This window comes from Monoraphidium neglectum, assembly GCF_000611645.1.
Source record: "Monoraphidium neglectum strain SAG 48.87 unplaced genomic scaffold scaffold01282, whole genome shotgun sequence".
NCBI classification, from domain to species: domain Eukaryota; kingdom Viridiplantae; phylum Chlorophyta; class Chlorophyceae; order Sphaeropleales; family Selenastraceae; genus Monoraphidium; species Monoraphidium neglectum.
This window is the reverse complement of record NW_014012346.1, coordinates 1-15,312: the sequence shown is the minus strand read 5'-3', so window position 1 is coordinate 15,312 and position 15,312 is coordinate 1. Positions and strand designations below refer to the sequence as shown.

Genomic DNA, 15,312 nt, shown 5'->3' with positions numbered 1-15,312 from the left:
GGCGGTGGCGGCGCGGCGGACGGCTCCGTCTGGCGGGCGGCCCCGCCTGCAAAAAAGGCGGCGCCCCGGCCGCCGGCAGGGTTCGTCTCAGCAGCATCACTGTGGAGCGAGCAGCAGCAGCAGCAACAACAAAGCGGTGGCGGGGGTGGCGGCGGCAAGGCGCCGGCGGCGGCCAAGAGCGGCGGGGCGTCCAAGGTCGGCCAGGGGGCGAGGCTCATGCAGGTGGGGCTTTCCATCTGCACATGTTGTGCGTTGCCGAGCGGGAGACAGCAGGGCTTACGCGCGGGTTGTGGGCTCGATTGCCTGCGGGCACGGAGCCTGGGACATCCAGACGCCGCTGCTGCACCCCCCGCCCTGCGCCCACACCATGGCGTGTGGCCAGGGTGCTCCAGTCACGCCAGATGTTGACCAGCCAGCCCGCACGCACGCGCCTCGCCCCCGCCGACCGCCCGCGCAGATGGCGATGCAGCGAGCCGCGTTCAGGGGGCAGCAGCAGCAGCAGCAGCAGCAGCAGCAGCAGCAGCAGCAGCAGCAGGACGAGCGGCAAGCTCGGCCAATTGAGCTGGATGGCGACGACAGCGATGATTTCTGAACCCTAATTTTGAATTCTGTTCAGAGCTGAATGCTGGTGATGAACATCCCCAATTTGTTGTGGATTTGACACACACTGGCACACACCAAAACAGTAACTTGCAGGCTGTTGGTTACACGAGCGGAAAATAAGGCCGGCACAACATTCCCTACATTCCTGCCTTCTCCTTGGCATTCCAAGCAGTATGGGTGTTCTCGCAAGCCGCGCACAGGCCAGCGCGGAATGCGCGTTGGCAGCGCCGCGGGCGCATCGAGGGGTTTGTAAACAGAGGGGGGACGGGCGCAACGCCTGCGGCGGTGTGCGCGCATTCATCGAAATTCAGACTCGCGCATTCGTCGAAAGCTTTTTGCCGCCAACGAGCGGCGAGGGCAGCAAATTCGCGGCGGCGAGCGGTGCGGCGCGCAAGGCGGTGCCCGCGCGGGCTGGGCGGCGCCGCGCCTGGGGTCAGTGCAATCAGATGTGCAGGATTGGTGTGCCGGGCGCGGCCTGTCGCGGGCCGACTGCCGCGGCGGGTTGCAGTGCGTGCGTGTGGCGGAGCAGAGCGGGGCGCATCTTGTGACAGCCGATACCCGGAACATTAGGGGCGGCAAGATCCAAAAGCCGGCAAAACGCAGGGTGGAGCTGGAGCCGCCGCGGGCTGCTGTTTTATAGTTTTGAAGGGGGCAGCTGCCGTGTGGCGCTGCCCCTCAACCGGTGCACTCGCAGACTCATTCTCAGAACAAAACCATCCTGCTAGGCAGGCCCCACCGCCGCGGCCCTGCGAGGGCATGCTGCGGTGGCCCCGCGTGCGCCGCGCTGCGGCCCCGCCGAAATGAGGGGAAAGCAGTGCACCACAACGGAAGATTTTTGCGCAGGCGCGGCGGCCCGACGGCCCCGCCGGGGGCGGCGGGCGTGCAGTGCTTGGCGCCCAGGGCTTTGCGGGCCGCGGGGCGACAATAGGGAACCTCGTTGCAGGCAGACAAGTTTGATTGAGGCACTGCGCACGTGCCCAGGAGCCGCTGCGGGCCGCTGGCTCGGCCGGCCCTGCATTCCGGGGCCGCGCCACTCTCAAATGAGCAGTCCTGGCACAAGGGGCGCGCCCCCACGGGTGGTGCGGGCGCAGCCGTGCGTGTGAATGCTCGGTGCAGGCACTGGGCTGCGGACCCGGCTCCACAACCTGCCGGGGCGGCAGACGGGTGGCCAGGGGCTGCGGCGGCTGGAAGCCTGCTCGTCCCCCGCCGGCCTCCGGGAGGTGCGCGTGTGTGTTTTTCACCCTGGGCAGGGCTGCAGTGCACGTGTGGTGATTTGGCATCAAACCGTGCACATAGCGAGGCGGCTCCGGCCGACGTGGTGGCGGCGCGTGTGTGTTGTGTGCAACGACACAGGCGCGTCCAACGAGCTTGGGCTGCGCCGAGTGCCGCCAGCCTGGATCCTCAGCAAGCCGCGAGACCGGGAAACGTCAGTGCAGGGAAAAAAGGAACGCAACGGGGGCGGCTGGCCCGGGGTGCCTGGGAAATTCGGCTCTTCCTCAGAGCCGACCGGCGCGGCGGGGCTCGCTGGCTGCGACGCGCACGCCAGCGGATGGCAAGGGGTGCAGCCCGCGCCCCCACGACGCTCTTGGGGAGCCCCGCGGCCGCGGCGGCTGCGCCTGCTGCGCTTGCGCGCGCGTGCGAATGCGCGGGGCGCCGCGCGTGGTTACCGCCAGGGGTACCGCTCTCCCTCCAGCCGCCGTATCGCGTCGTTGATGCCCCCAACGCTCAGGACGCCAGCGGAGGCGTGCGGCTTGGCGACGCTCCTGAACGGCTGGATCACGCCCACCCAGGACCGCGCCTGGGAGCCGTCCATGAGCTTCATCCGCTTGCCGCCCGAGGGGCCGGGGGCTGCCGCCGCAGGCGCCGCCGCCGCTGCTGCCGCCGCCGCCGCTGGTGCCAGTGCCCGCACCGCGCCGCACGATAGTGCAGGGGCTGGCGCGTGCTCCGCGCTGCGCTTCCTGCCGGTGATGCTAGGCGCCACGCGCTTGCTCTGGGGCACTTGCTCTGTGGTGGCGGGAGGGAGAGTGCCGTGAGAGTGCCGTTCGTTGCTCCGGGCAGGCTGTGTGGGTGGCTGGGGCGGTGCGTGCTACGTTGCTTGCGCAGGGGTGGTGCATGCACCTGATGCATTCTGCTCTAGCTCGGGGTCAGATTGCCACACTGAAGCTACGGGCTGATGTTGTGGGCATGTGTAATTACATATTGTCGCATTCCAAGAGCAACGTGCACAAGGGCAACGCACGCAGATGTTGAGGCGGGTGCTTGTGGCGCCACCGCCTTGCGCGCATGCGGTGGTGACACATACCTGTTGTGGCCGGCGTAGGCACCATACGTTCAAAGCTGCAGTCCGCATTGGCCGCACGTGGTGTCACAGATGTCGATAACCTGCAAATGAGGGGCGGTCAAAGGTCGGCTTTATGATCGTCGGCATTGTTGACCATGCCAGATCGATAAATTACCGAGGCTCACCAGTCATCCAGGTTCGCGAGCGTCAGCCAAGATTCGCTTTCACTCGAAGTACCGGAGTCCTCCATGTAGCTGGCCTTGAGCGCGCACGCCCGCTTGCCCGAAGTGGCCCCTGCGAAAAGAGCATCGGGAGCAGCTTGAGCGCCCGCTGCGTGCCGCGGCAGCGTCAAAAACAACGCAACATCAGTCATGTAAACTCACGGCTGGGCTTGTCGGCGCAGCAGATGTCCAGATTGTCCATAGGGGAGCCTGCGGCATCCAGAGGTGCAAGCCGTCAGCCCAGCGCCCGCACGGCCACGACACAGCATTACAAGGCCTAAGGAAACCCACCAACTGCGATCGGGCGGCCTGGACTGACGAGAAGCTCCATCATCCTTCCGTCCGACGGCCAGCGAGCCAGCGACATGCTTGCTATAAATAGGCTTTGTGTGCGTCGTAAACAAAGGTTCTGGTTTGATTGGAACGCAGCGAATGCCAGAAGTTCACCCGGGGTGAGCGTAAATGGAAGTTTTCCATTCGGTGATTCAAGCGCGCACAGCATGCGCCCGCGTGGCGATACGCTCCGCGCTGCGCGCAGACCGGCTCGACATCTGTGCGGAGTGCCTACTCGCTCTTGGCGTTCTCAAAATGTTCCTGTACCCATATCACTCTGCAAGCCTCAACATCAAGGCCCTGAATCAACAACAGAGGATGAACACGTGTCAGCAGTACAGAGAGCACGCCGCATCGGGCCAGTTGCCGCCCACACGGTCACGCCTCCGACCACACAGACTGCAGCGTGTCAATCAGGAGCTTGAATTTCTCCTGAACCTGCGGCGGCAGCAGCACGGCGCCCCCGGGGGCATGTGTATGGGCGCAGTCCGCAGCCTGCAAAGGGCCGTGCAGCCGCATCACCACACCTGCCCGCGCGCCCCGCCCCTGTGCATGCGAGGGCCAGCCTGCGCGCGGGAGAAGCCTGGACGTCCTCCGCTCAGCGCATGGCGCTTGCGCCCTCCCCTGCCCCGCGCCACCCCCGCCAAACCTGCCCATGCCACGGGCCGCAACCCCATCCACAAACCGCCACCCCAACTACCCCATCCTCTGGGCCCCAACCACCACACCTGCAGGTCTTCAGCCGCTGGGCATGACATCAGCGCGTCGAGCAGCTGGCGCCTCGCCCGCGGCGCCACCTCACACGGCCCACGGCCCTCATCCGCCAGGCGCCACAGCCACGGCAGCACGCGGTGCAGCATCACGCCAGACTGCAGGCACCGCGTGAACGCCGCCAGCAGGCCCGCCGCGGTTTGCTCGGACAGCGCCGACCAGCAGGGGCCGGTCTTCATGATTAGGCGCATGAGGTGCATGTCGGAGGGCGTGCGCAGCGCCTGAGCGTACGCGGCCTCGATGTCGCAGGGGCCAGCCGGCGTGAGGGGGCTGCAGAAGCCGGCCCCGCCTCCGCCGACGTCCAGCAAAGCCTGGTGACGGCCAGGTGGCGGCAGCGCGCGCGGAAAGAGCGGCATGCCAATGCTGATTGCGCAGGCTTCACCAATTGCTGATAACGGTTGCCATGCATCAGGAAACACTCACATTTGTAAAGCACGCAAGCATTCATCGTGCGAATCGCGCTGCGCAGAAGCCGCGCGCGCCGGCCTCCTCCTCTATCACGCCCCACCGCTCACCCCAACGCCCGCCAGGGCTGACGCAGATGTAGACAGGCCCGACCCAACCCGCAGGATGGGCGGCCTGCCGGGGGCAGATTTGCTGCTCCAGTCATCCACCGACCGGCTCATCCCCGAAAGGCGGCCCGGTGGCGGCGTCTGTGCTGCAGAAGGCAAGGCCGCCGGCCCCGGCGACAGGGCCGCCAGGGAACCAGGGGACGAGCGCCCACCGTAGAGCAGCTGCGGCTGCTGCTGCCGTGGCGACGCCGCGCCGGCCGCGTGCAACTGCGGCTGCGCCGCTGGGCTCTGCTGCTGCTGCTGCTGCTGCTGCTGCTGTGGTGGTGTTGAAGCCGGCGGCAACGTGGCTCCCCTTGCCTCCAGCACGGCGATGCGCGCCTGCAGCGCCGCGGCCGCCGCGGCCGAGCTCTCGGTCAGCTGCTGCATCATCGCTGCCATCGCCAGCTGCTGCTGCTGCAGGTGCTGTAGCTGCTCCCGAACCTCGCGCCACTCGGCCTCGGGGACGACCACGGTCGCCGTGGCCCCTGCAAGGTGGTGGGTATTCACCCATGCAAGAACACTGTGTGAGGCTCACGTCATGCTGGGAGCACATGGGGTTGACAGGCTTGGTTTTGAGGTGCTGTTAGGCCGCACGCATGAACGTGCACACACACGACGCGCCCAGGCACGCCGCGCAGCAAGCACCTTTGGGCGCTTCAGACGCGTTGTTGGCAGACGCGGGGCGCGCGGCCGCCCTGACAGGGTTCTGGCTGCCAGCTGCCTCGTCGGCTGCCGCCGCCGCCGCCGATGACCGACCCAGACCGCGCGCCGATCTGCTGGGTGGCCGCAAAGGCGCGCCGCAGTTCTGCATTCGGGGCTGGCCGTCGCCCGGCTGTGCCGCCGCGGCCTCGCCCGTTCCCCGCCGGCTGCTCCTGCCGCTGCTGCTGCCGCTCGCCAGAGCGCGGTCGGCGGCGCCCGGCCGGCCGCTGGCCCCTACGCCCGTGCCCTGAACGACGGCGCCGGCGCTGACGCCGCGCCGCCCCTCCGCTGTTGCGCGCCTGCTGGCGCCGGCAGGCCCCGCCGCCGGCCTGCCCGGCTGCTCACCCCTGCGGACACTGCTGCTGCTGCTGCTGCGCCCCGACCGCAGAGCCGGTCCCGACGCCTCCGCGGCGGTTGCTGCTGCCATAGGCGCTGGCTGCTCTGGTCCCGACCGCTCCCCGTCCCCTCCGCCCTCGTCCGACCCCCCGCCTTCCTGCAGCGCCGCCTCAATCCGCTGCTGAAGGTCTCTGAGGGGATCCCCCCCTTCATCGCCCACCACGCTGCTGCTGCCGCTGGCGCCGCCGCTGCCGCTGCCGCCCCCCAGGCCGTCCCCCGCTGGCGCCGCTGCAAGGAGGCTGCTTCGCTCTTCACTTGTACCAGCGCTGCACTCATCCTCCTTCTCGGCCGCCCGCTGCTGCGGCGCCGCCTCGCACGCGCCCCACCTTGTGCGGGCGCTGGGCCCAGAGCCTGCCAGGGGGCGCGCGTCAGCCACAAAGCCCTCGGGAGTCGCCGCCCTGTGGAACCGCTCGGCCACAGACGCCCTGCCCGCGGCCGAGGACGCCGGCCGGCCGCCCGTCGGCGGCGAAGCCGCGCCGGGCTGCGCCGACGAGGGTCCAGGTGCCGACAGAAAGGTTGCTGCACGGCAACAGTTGGAGGCGTCAACGTGAGAGGGGATCCTGAGGCCCGCGCTGACACTAGCCTGGTGAGGCCGGAACGCACTGATAGCTCGCGGCACCGCGATTGAGGCGCGGCGGGCGCACCTTCATACTCCGCCGCCACCGCCTCCCAGTCGCCGCCGCCCTCCAGCGCGAAGCGCTGCAGCTCCTGAAGCGCGCCCGCCGCCTCGCGCGCGCACTGCCGCGCCTCCTTGACCTGTCCCCAGGTTAAAGTGCGGGTGGTCAGCTCAAGGATGAAGCCGAGTGAGATGCGTCAGCAGGCATCCCAGCGCAGCCGCACAAGCCGGCACGCTGGGAGAGGGGCCCTAGCACCAGCTGCACCGCAAAGGTGCCCCGCCAGAACTGAAGCAAGCAGCATGGGTGCCAGCAGCATAATTGCGGTGCATAACCCACCGCACACAGAGGCATGCGCTCTCATGCCCTTGCGGAAACGCCTCTCAAGCTGTCCGCGCGGCCCTCGCACCTTGTCAAATCGAGCGGCCTCCAGCGCCGCCACACACCGCCCCGTCAGCGACGAGGCGTCGCCCACCCCCCACGCGCCCTCCGGCTCTAGGGCCGGCCCCAGCAGCAGCGCCGCCGCGGTCAGCGCGTCAGCCGCCGCTCGGCGCGCCGCCCAGTCCTTGCTGTGTAGGCAGCCAAGGATGCCGCTGCCACCGCCGGTGCTGCTGCCGCCGGCCGCCGCACCAGCAGCCGCGCCGCCGCTGGGCGGCTGGCCGATCAGGTGCGGCAGGTAAGGCAGGAACGCAGACGCGCCGTCCTGCGCAGCGGGCAGCGGGATCGCGTGCCCCGGAAAGGGCGGGGATGGGAACTCGGGCCATGCCATGTTGTCACCAGCCAGCCAGAGCTCGATAATGCTGCTGGTGCCCGCGACACCTCTGGCGTGTCAGAATATACCATCCGGGGGCCACACGCACGGCAGCCCCCGAGGCGCGGGGCCCGCCCTCACCCTGAGAAGGCCCTCCGCGCCGCGCCGCTCGCCCGCGCCCGTGCCCGCCAGCGCCGCCAGCAGCGCGGCGGAGCCCTGGAAGGCCGGGTTCCTCAGGCAGCGCAGCAGCGCCTTGACCAGGTCCTTGTCCAGTGGAAGCAGGACGGGCGCCAGCTGCATGGGGCGCACGCATGCGCATGCACGCGCATGGGAGTATGAGGTTGGCCCCGGCAGCAAGCATCAGGTTTCATAAGCGCTACCGATATACACGCTGCTCGCACTCTTTGGAGACAGGCGTCCCACGGCAGCCCAGGATGCAAATTGGGCGTGGGTCCAGGCGGGCATGCGAGCGCCTGCTGCGCCCTTCACACCTGCAGCAGCGCCTGCCCCGCCGCCGTCTGCGACTCCCTCCGCTGCTCCGCCAAACACTCAAACACCGTGCGCAGGAACGGGTTGGCACTGCTGCTGCCAGCGAGCGCGCCGCCGGCGGCGCGGGCGGCGGCGTGGGCGAGCGCCGCCAGCGCCTCGACGCACGCGTCCCGAACTGACGCATCGACGTCCTGCAGAGCGCCGAGTATGCGGCGAATTGCAGAAGTGCAGATTGATGTCAAGGTGCTCATGCATGGGGTATGGGCGTGCATGCATGTTCGTTTTGCTGCCAAGGGCAAGCATGCGAGCACAGCCTCAACCGCTTTCGTTTTGCAGCGGAGCAGAGGAGCCCCAGGCTGCCACTGTAGGCTGCGGCCGCACCTGCATGAGCCGTTTGATGTGGGCCAGCACCTTTGGCAGGATGGGCGGCTGCAGAACCGCGTCACGGACAGGGCAAGGCGGCGACGCAAGCAGCCCCAGGAGCCGCGTGCTCTCCTGTGACAGGGCCGCGGCACGGCAACGCATGGGGTAAGGCAGCCGCATAAGGAGTTCAATGGGCTGCACATGGACAATCAGGGCGCTGGCATGCTGCTGCCCGCAGCCGTGCGAGTGCGGATTGATCCCAGGGTGCAGGCCGCGGCGGCCGCTCCAGCCGTGTGCATGGCACCTTGCGCGCAAAGGGCTTGGGCTCCAGACGGCCGACGATGCTGTTCACCAGCACACCCATGCTGTTGTGATCGAGCACATAGACCATACGCGCCAAGTCTTCAGCGGCAGCACGAGATGTTGAGCGCTCGTTCAAGCGCCCCAGTGCCGAGAGGATAGCCATGGCTAAGTCTGAAGCCGGCGTCTGATCCATCTTCATGATGATATCGCTATGGGCATACGCTGGAGGCAGAGGGTACGCTCACAGCCCAGCAGGAGGGTCGGTGGTTGATCATGCCCGCGCGCGCTTCCAGGCAACCGTAGTCTGAAAACACGCATGACATGTGCAGGACCAGGATTTCACTGCAGTTCCAACCTACATACCCGTGTAAGTCACACGGGCGTGAGCCGTGGCCGGCGCTTTGACGGTTGACCTGGGCGGCATGTGATCTGGATCGTGCATTGTTGCTGATGCTTTGAGGCTGTGCGACAGGCTTCTTCCGGATCCCAATTTCGGACACTCTCTTCAACTGAGTGCGGGCAACTGCCTTATGCTACCCTACGGTATACTTCCTCTTTGGACAAGATTGCTGGTCAGCCCACTATCATTGCTTTGACCTGATGCGGGGTCAAGGAAATGCAACGCGAAGGGCGGTTGTAAATGTAAGCAGTTACAAGCAACACACACACCAAGAGCCCTGGCATAAGTCAAGTGCTGCCGCCGCTGCAAATACCGTCGCCTGCTGCCCTGGAGGTGCCGCCTGCTCCTGCTGGGCCCATGGGATCAGCGATGCCGTCTTCCTCGTCCCATCCGTACGCCCGCTCCACCCGTGCCACGCGCAGCTCGTAATGGCTGTAGAAACGCTCGCGCCCCAGCTCGCGCACCGACGCGTGGCGAAGCTCTTGCCGCCAGGCCGCTACGGAGGCGTCGTCCTGCCAATAAGAGACCGTGATGCCCAGCCCGTCGGCGCCGCGTGCGCTCTCGGCGCCCAAGTAGCCCGGCTGCTTTGCAGCCAGGCGTGCCATGGCGGCTGCGGTTGCATCATATGCCTCGTCCCGCCCGCGGCGCTGGCTGGTAAAGATGACGGCCAGGTAGGGCGGCGCCAGGCGGTCCGCGAAGCCGGGCCGGCAGGCGACAGGTATTTGAGATGTGGGTGCTGTAGGCGTTCTCTCGCTCATTGACCCGTTTGCACAGGGCTGGGCTCTGCGCGCTGGTGGCGGTGAGGCGCGCTTGGTCCGCTGACAGTCGCCAGGGGCGGACACCGCAGTGCGAAACGCTGGCCCCCCGTTCAGGGTTATATTTCGCTGTAGGTTAGTTCAGACACATGTATGGGTGTTCCGTTGCTTCGAGTGACCGGTGGCCGGCGAATGAGGAACGCGGTACGAATCTATGATGATATGAACGCCGATAGATGGAGCTTTGGACGAGACAAGCCAGTAAATAAACAAGAGTAACCGCGCAGCCTGGGTTCAAACCCCCATCTATACGAGGGTCGTGTGCGGTTTGCCACCACCTCCTGGGACCGCCACAGCTGAGCTCTGCCTGCCCTGCCTGGGCACGCGTAGCTCACGATGCCACTTTGTACACTGTAAGATTCTCACGGTCCATCGCATAAATAAAGCTGGATCAAGCCCTGCACGGCCCACGTGGCGGCCCCGTCTGGGCACTGCTGCCATCTGCCCAGGGTGCAGGGCTGACACAGCTCCACAAGGCTCGGGTGCGGAGTGAGAAACATGCGGGTGCGGAGTGAGAAACATGCGGGTGCGGGTGATGTTGTGCTGCACACAGCAGGTGTGCATAGTCCAGATGGCCTGCAGGCCAGCCATTCGCTGCCGATCGACGGCTGCACGCATGCCTCGACTGCAGTGCAGCTCGATGCCCAGGTGTTTGAGCAATCAGCCAATGGCACGTCGGCGCCCGCGCACCGCTACTGGGGCTGCCCGCGCTGCCGACGCCAGCGCTTGGCACTGAGCACCACAATCTAAAACTTGAAAACGTTCACCCGCAGGCCGAGCGCCTCACAAAAGCTGTGAAGATGCTCAGGGAGGGCTTGCATGAGTACCGTGGCATCAGCGTACAACAAGTACATCTAGGTCTGGCTGTTTCGGGGGCTATTTTTTGTTGTGAGATCGCCTGCCATACCATGTATATTGCAACAAACAACATAAATCGGGGCTGCGTCACAGGCCGTGTTCCATGGCAAGGCTCGAGCCCATCCCAACGTGACGCGTGTGTAGTGCCGGATTGTGCTTACTTGGCTTGGTTGGACAGATGGAAGTCCCACCAACATCATATAAAGCTGAGCACCAGCAGCCGTGATGGGCGCAGTGTTAACTTTCCACATCAGATTGTTTTGTTGTACAGTAGTGCAGATTCACCCCGAGCACATGCGCACGGCGCACACCGAGCCACCTGCGGAGTCAAGATGCAATTCAAGCGGTCAAGGCGGCCTCTTGCACATTCAACCACCGGGAATCCTTACGTGCTTATGGCAGTGCGGGGTCTGTGCTGCCCCCAGAATCACGCTGCCGCCCTTGTTGCCCCGACCACCGTTGGCTGAGTTGGCTGAGCTCAGCAGCTGGCAAACCCACCTGGCGCTGACTTTCAGCCACTCCCCTCCGTGCACGATGCTCCCTCTATGATCCACTATTTACAACTTTGAGACACCTCGCCGCGAACGGATCGCGATTCCCGCCGCGGACAACTGTTCCACTCTGCTCCAAAAGACCACCCACACCGGGGCGATGCAGCTGCGGCACGCTCCCGGGCATCTCGTGCTCGAGTGCAACCGTAGCAGGCGTCCAACTCGGTGCGCGGCAGCCAGCCGCGCGCCAACCCCGAGCCAGCAGCACCCGGCGCGGCGCATTGCGCCGCGCCGCTCCCTTGCTGCCATGGAGTTCAAGCAGGCCACCGTGGTAGATGAGGACACGCAGAAGCCGAGCCACATAGCGGAGGTTGAGAGCGAGATCAAGCGCTTGGAGGCCGCGGCGATGAGCGCCCATCTAGAGGCGCAGGCACTCAACAAGCTCCAGCGCTGCGAGGGTGGGCGGAAGCACGCACGCACAGGCGCCTTTGCACTCGCCTCTCATCAGCCTGCTTTGGCGGCAAGCCTGAGGCGGTGGGGTCGGGACTGTTGTTGTTGATCGCCTGGCTCCCTGATGCAAAGAGAACAGCTTCGCACCGCAAACAGCTGCAAATGCGGACCCACGCTTTGTCCCGTCGTCGCTCGCTGCCGCTCCCATCTGCAGAGGCCAATGCAAAGTATGACGAGATGCGCCGGCTGGACGCGCGGGCGCTGGAGCTTGCCAACTCCCTGGGCTGCCCCAGCTGCCGCAAGCCCTCCAGCGGCGCGGCGGGCGCGACGCCGGCGGCGGCCGGCGACGCCGCGGCCGACTACATCTCTCTGCACCCGGTCACGCCGTGGCCGGCGCAGGGTGCGTTTGCATTCCGCGATCAGGACGCAATCGCTTGTATTGTGTATTGTGCCGGGCCGGGGCCATGCCAAGGGGAACCAGAATAGCTTGCCTTGACAAATGGTGCGGGCGCCAGCTGGCGGCCGTAGTCACCCCCAGCACGGCAGCGCCGCCGCGCCCCTGCCCGACACCCCGTCGCCGCCGCCCCCGCGACGCGCGCGCCCCTCCCCGCAGCCGCCCCCGGCGCCGCCGCGCGCGCCCTCGGCGCCGTCCTCGGCGCCGCGGTCGGCGACGCCGCGGCGATGGGCGTGCAGTGGATCTACTCCCTCGAGAGGCTTGAAGACCTGCTGGCCGCGCGCCGCGAGGCCGAGGGCCCCGCCGCCGGCCTCGAGTTCTACGAGCCGCCGCAGTCGCCGTTCCTGCCCGGCTACGCGACCGGCCGCCACAGCCCGTACGGGGAGGAGGCGGCGGTGCTGCTGCGGAGCCTCGCGCGGGAGGGGGGGCTGGACTGCGGCGCGTACGCTGAGCTGTACGCGGAGACGTTTGGGGAGGGTTTTGACGGCTATCGCAACGCGAGCACGACGGTGAGGGCACACACGGGGGAGGTGCTGACGCACGCCCGTGCTCGCTAGGGCGCAGCGTCGGCGGCGGCGGCGGCCTGAACAACGCGACAGGGCTGGCGCCGCGACGGCGGCTGGCCGCTGCTGTCCGAGGAGATGTTGGGCGCTGATGTTGGCTTGTTGTGTATGATCAACTGCATGGGAGTGAGGCGGCGTTGAGTTCCTCTTCGTGTCATCTCCCCGTGTGTCTGTGTGCGCCTTGCGCAGGGCTTCCTGCGCAACTACTCGCGCGGCATGGCGCCGCCCGCGACGGGCGCGGAAGACGCGCAGGCGGACTGCGTGGCGCGCCTCGCGCCGCTGGTGGCGGCCTTCGCGGGTGAGACGCTTGTACGGCGGCGCGCAGTGATGCTTACAAATTGGCGCAAACACGCGCTGCCCCCCAATGCTTGCTCTGTCTGGTGCTCGGAGCGACTCTTATTGTGAACGGCCCCTCACCACCCCATCACTGGCCCCGATCACCCGCAGGCCACCCCCGGTTGATGCGCCTTGTCGCCGCCGCGACTCGCACCACCCAGAACACCGACGACGCGGAGGCGTGGGCCTGCGCGGGCGCCGCGGTGCTGGAGGGGCTGGTGCTGCGGGGCGCAGGGATGGCGGACGCCGTGGCGGCCGCCGCCGACGAGCTCGCCGCTGGGTCGGGTGCGGGGGGGGGTTTCTGAGCACTGGCCCCTGGCAATGCAGGAGGGTCGTGCCACTTGGGAGCGCCAAACCGCCTGGGAGACGGCATGGTGGCTGCCGGCGGCGGCGTGGTGCCTAACCCTGTGGCACGCTCCTTGGGAAGCCAGGTGGAAGCTGCTTCCAGGAAGCAGGAAAACCTGGACATCCCGCATGGCGCCGTGCTGACTGTGCTCGTGCGCGCGCCCCCTGGGTCGGCCCCTCCCCCGCGTCTTCCCGCAGGCCGCCTGCCTGCGTGCGAGCGCCACGCCGCGATCGCCGCCCTCCTGCGGCGTGTGCTGGCGCTGCGCGACGCGCCGCACGCCGCCGTCGTGTCAGACCTCGGCCGCAACTGCCACATGCCCAACGCCGCGCTCACGCCGCTGCACGCGGCGCTGCACCAAGAGTGGCTCGCGCAGCGGCGCGGCGGCGCCGCGGGCGGCGAGGCCGCGTTCGTGGATGGTATCCGCGGCGCGCTCGCCGCGGGCGGCTGCTGCGCGAGCCGCGCGGGGTTCGCCGGCGCCTGCCTGGGCGCGATGCTCGGACCCGGCGCGGTGCCGGCGGGGTGGCGGGCGCGGTGCGGCACGGCGGCGGAGGTCAAGGAGCTGTTTGGCGCTATCAGCGCCGCGCGGGGCGCGTGAGCGCGTGGGGGCGCGCGATTCCTGGCCGTCTGTGTTCCCCAAGCCCCAGCTGCCACCGTTGCGCGCGGTCCGAAAGTGTTCGACCCGCCATTGAACAGGCGTCTTCATTCCTGCAAGCCAACACCATATACACATCGTCCTTACAACATGTCTTGGAGCGCAACGCAACAAGTACCGTACTCTACACAGACCCCACATCCTCAGTGCTTTTCCCAGCTGCTTGTCAGCTGCTCGTGGCTTGACCCTCCCTGGCCTTTACCTTTGCTGATGAGCGAACTCCTGGCTTTTGGGGCTGTTTGTCAGGGCTGCTTGATTGCCTGTGTGGCGAGGGTTACCAGCCACGTCTGGAAAAAGCCCGACGCCTGATGCGACAGGGCGTGTACCACCATCATTGATCGCTTTGGCATGTTGTTTCCACCCCTTGGCAGCTCTTTTCCAATACGCGGTGAGGAAGTGACACAACGGTCGATGTGTGCCGCTGCCATGCGGCTATCGGCTGGGGTTCCATTGATCAAGCACCATATCATCTTGTGTGATTGTGTGTGTGTGTGTGTGTGTGTGTGTGTGTGTGTGTGTGTGTGTGTGTGTGCGCGCGCGCGCGCCCCCGCGAGCTGTCGCACAAGAGACCACCTAATGCAGGCATGTATGCCCCTGCTTTGTGTCCCTGCAGGAAGGTAGTTGTAAGTCACTCAACTCAATCCCAGAACAAGATCAAGCAGCAAGCCGCAATGATGAGGTATTGAATGGGGGCCAAGCACCGCTCAGCTTTGTTGATCCATGCATGCTCCCACGCACGTCAATCATGAGCAAGGCGTGAGCAAGGTCAGATATAGTGTGACACTACACATGCATGGTTGCTGTGTAGCACAAGATTTGGCATCGTGTTTATGTGCCAGCAGCGGATCTCGCAAAGTGCAGCGAGCTTCCATGATTCGTCCTGCAACTCTGCGCTCACCCGCCGACCACACCACCATGATGCGAGCTCCCGCATCCCGTTGCTGCAATCACCTGTAACTATGGCACGCAAATTGAAGCACTGCGGTAGCCTCGGCAGTGTGTCACCCGGCATTGGTCAAGAGCCGGCACCGTGGCACTTGCACACGTTGCTAGGTCTGCTGGGGCCGCATTCATCCGATATTGGTTCTTTTATTTCCTTAGCTTCCCTGGTGTCACTCTGTTTATTAAGCACCGCCATCACATGTGCATGCAGACCTTGCATTTGGGGTCCTGAGCGGCCAATAGGACGCTTTTTCTGTCTTTGAAACCAATATTTGCATCCTTTTGCGGCAAGTCATCGGCGCTGCGGCTTGTGCACCTCCGGTCGGCCGGCGCCGCAGGCACGCGTCTCGTGTGGCGGTGTGCCAGCGTCGCCCCTAGAAATGGACGGATGGATCAAGCAGCTCGCCGCCGGCCTCCAGCGCGGCGAGGAAAGCGAGCTCGAGTCGCAGCTCGCGCTCGAGCAGTTTCGGCGCCGCGCCCTGGCCGCGACGCCGGCGGAATGGCGGGCCCTGAGCCCCGCGGGCTCCGAGCTTCTGGTCGGCTGCTTCACCGCTCCGGGCTGCCGCGCCGCCGCTTTCGCCGCCGCCGCCGAGCTCCTGGCGCCGCGCGGCCGCGCGCTCCCCGCGGACG

At 66.6% G+C, this 15,312-nt stretch overlaps 4 protein-coding genes across 4 annotated transcripts; 1 reads left to right on the top strand and 3 right to left on the bottom strand.

Annotated features, from left to right (window-relative positions):
• Positions 1-2,266: 2,266 nt before the first annotated feature.
• MNEG_7314 (hypothetical protein) lies at positions 2,267-8,436 on the bottom strand (the record flags this gene model as incomplete). Its single annotated transcript, XM_014044216.1, has 14 exons — positions 2,267-2,607; positions 2,906-2,940; positions 3,070-3,178; positions 3,268-3,315; positions 4,241-4,520; positions 4,725-5,245; positions 5,406-5,533; positions 6,182-6,374; positions 6,500-6,611; positions 6,879-7,172; positions 7,362-7,514; positions 7,712-7,900; positions 8,091-8,138; positions 8,377-8,436. 14 exons carry the CDS (start codon positions 8,434-8,436, stop codon positions 2,267-2,269), a joined length of 2,511 nt encoding a protein of 836 aa, XP_013899670.1.
• A 626-nt stretch (positions 8,437-9,062) lies between these two features.
• MNEG_7313 (hypothetical protein) lies at positions 9,063-9,533 on the bottom strand (the record flags this gene model as incomplete). The annotated part of the gene is made up of 1 exon (XM_014044215.1): positions 9,063-9,533. One exon carries the CDS (start codon positions 9,531-9,533, stop codon positions 9,063-9,065), a length of 471 nt encoding a protein of 156 aa, XP_013899669.1.
• A 1,713-nt stretch (positions 9,534-11,246) lies between these two features.
• MNEG_7312 (hypothetical protein) lies at positions 11,247-13,683 on the top strand (the record flags this gene model as incomplete). Its single annotated transcript, XM_014044214.1, has 6 exons — positions 11,247-11,397; positions 11,604-11,789; positions 12,003-12,352; positions 12,596-12,704; positions 12,854-13,027; positions 13,286-13,683. 6 exons carry the CDS (start codon positions 11,247-11,249, stop codon positions 13,681-13,683), a joined length of 1,368 nt encoding a protein of 455 aa, XP_013899668.1.
• Positions 13,684-15,056: 1,373 nt separating this feature from the next.
• Positions 15,057-15,299, bottom strand: MNEG_7311 (hypothetical protein; the record flags this gene model as incomplete). Its single annotated transcript, XM_014044213.1, has 1 exon — positions 15,057-15,299. A coding segment is annotated over one exon (243 nt), but the record flags the coding sequence as incomplete, so codon positions are not given.
• Positions 15,300-15,312: the final 13 nt, after the last annotated feature.